The 1,942-nt window shown below is 57.5% G+C and overlaps 1 protein-coding gene across 1 annotated transcript in view; it reads right to left on the bottom strand.

Moving 5' to 3' along the window:
• RPN1 (ribophorin I) overlaps window positions 1-1,281 on the bottom strand; it is a 25,028-nt gene extending 23,747 nt beyond the window's left edge. Inside the window, exon 1 of the mRNA XM_012656011.1 lies at window positions 1,217-1,281. Within this exon, the coding sequence (XP_012511465.1) occupies window positions 1,217-1,281 (65 nt within the window). The remainder of the gene's footprint in view (window positions 1-1,216) is intronic.
• Window positions 1,282-1,942: the final 661 nt, after the last annotated feature.

Raw genomic sequence — 1,942 nt, forward strand, 5'->3', positions numbered from 1 at the left:
TGCCGGGATGACAGGCCTGAGCCACCTCGCCCGGCCTCCTCCGGTACTTTTTGAAACCCAATCCTTCTTCTGACCTTCCCACCCTTCTCCCTTCCCGTTCCTACAGGCTTTCCTTTACAAAGCCCCTCTGCCTATCACAAGGAGGCTGCAAGAACTATGACGACTGGTCAGTTTCTTTACAACCTCTAGAAGCCAGAGCATACTCTGGGAAGGGTTTTGTTACCAGAGATGATGTGTAGCAGTTAAGGCAGAGCCTCCCGCTGCAAACTACCTGGGAATTGCTACTTGCTGTGATGCCATCTTGGCCACATGATGTCAGCTCGCCTCACTGTCCTCAGTGGTCAAATGGGAATGCTACCCACCCCCTACCTTGCAGAGTTGTAGTATCGTGTGCAACCCTTGCACATGCGTGGCATGCGGTTGTTGCTATTCCTACCATCATCAAGAGAGAGGAAACTGAAAGTAATATTGAGAACCCTGGGCCGGGCGCGGTGGCTCACGCCTGTCATCCCAGCACTCTGGGAGGCCGAGGCGGGAGGATCGCTTGAGGTCAGGAGTTCGAGACCAGCCTGGGCAACATAGCGAGACCCCGTCTCTACTAAAAACAGAAAGAAATTAGCCAAACAACTAAAAATAGAAAAAATTAGCCGGGCATGGTGGCGTGCCTGTCATCCCAGCTACCCGGGAGGCTGAGGCAGGAGGATCGCTTGAGGCCAGGAGTTGGAGGTTGCTGTGAGCTGGGGTGAAGCCACGGCACTCTAGCCCGGGTGACAGAGCGAGGCTCTGTTTCAAAAGAAAAAAAATAAATAAATAACCGTGCACCGAAACCTGACAACTCATTTAATCCTGCCAAGGATGCCCGAGAATAGACGTTGTTATCTTATTTTAAACAGGACAGGGGCCTCTAATCCCATCTCTGCAAGAGTTTAGCAGGCTGGACGAGCAGGCTGAGCCTCAACTTCCTCCCTTGCAAAGGGAAACAACATTGCGTGCCTCCTTGAGCCACCGCGAGGACTAAGCGACACCGCAGAGGCTTTCTTAACAAACGACGACTTCCTTCCCCAGCTTTCCACCTCCACGCCCAGCGCCTCCGCCCCGCCCCGCCCCCTACTGCTCACTGCGCACGCTCAGATTCAGCCCCAGGAAGTGAGCCCAAGCCCCGCCCCAGCTCAGCGTTCCCAGCCTCCCGAGTCGACCCGGAAGTAGAATCCCCAACAGGTCAAAGACGTCCCCGACGCCCTGCTCCGGCAACCGCCGCCAGGGGGCGCATGAGGTCGCCATGTTGGCTCGCACATACACACAAACACACCCCCCCCCGCCTCGTCACGTGAGCCGACGGCTCCGGAAATGCAGCAGTGGCCGCTCCCATACAAGGGCCTGCTCCCCTTGCGGTCGTAGGAAACGCGGAGAGGCTGTTTGCGGAAAAGGCGCAGCGATTGCCAGCGTTTCTGGCAAAACATGGCTGCCGCGGAGCTCCCCGGCGTTTCCGGACGGAGGTAGGAGGCCCCCAAGTACAAGATGGCGGCGCGGACGCGCAGAGGCTGATGGGAGCGTGCGTGCTCCAGGCACGTCGGCCTCTCGGGGGCCCCGCCCTCGCTTGCGTGCGGGACGGAGGAGCCGCCTCGGGGGAGGGGCTGAGTGCGGGGTCCCCGTCACCTCCTTGCAGCGCGTTAAGGCGACGTTACCGCCTGACGATTGTGACAGCTGGGCGGTGCGGGGGTTCCTGCAACCTCGGACGGGCTCCCGTCCTCAGACTTCCTTTTCCATCTTCCGCCACCAATCTGGGGACGGGTGGAAGGAACTCGAGCCCGTCGTTAAAAAGAGCAAAGCAGCACTTTGTAATCCTGATGCGGAACCGACTCCTGGATATATTAAGGGAAAGAAAGCAGAGCGCGGGAAATTGTGTATACAGATATCTGCCTTTGTGTTTTTATTTTTTTTT

Source organism: Propithecus coquereli, unplaced genomic scaffold (genome assembly GCF_000956105.1).
Source record: "Propithecus coquereli isolate 6110/MARCELLA unplaced genomic scaffold, Pcoq_1.0 Scaffold498, whole genome shotgun sequence".
NCBI classification, from domain to species: domain Eukaryota; kingdom Metazoa; phylum Chordata; class Mammalia; order Primates; family Indriidae; genus Propithecus; species Propithecus coquereli.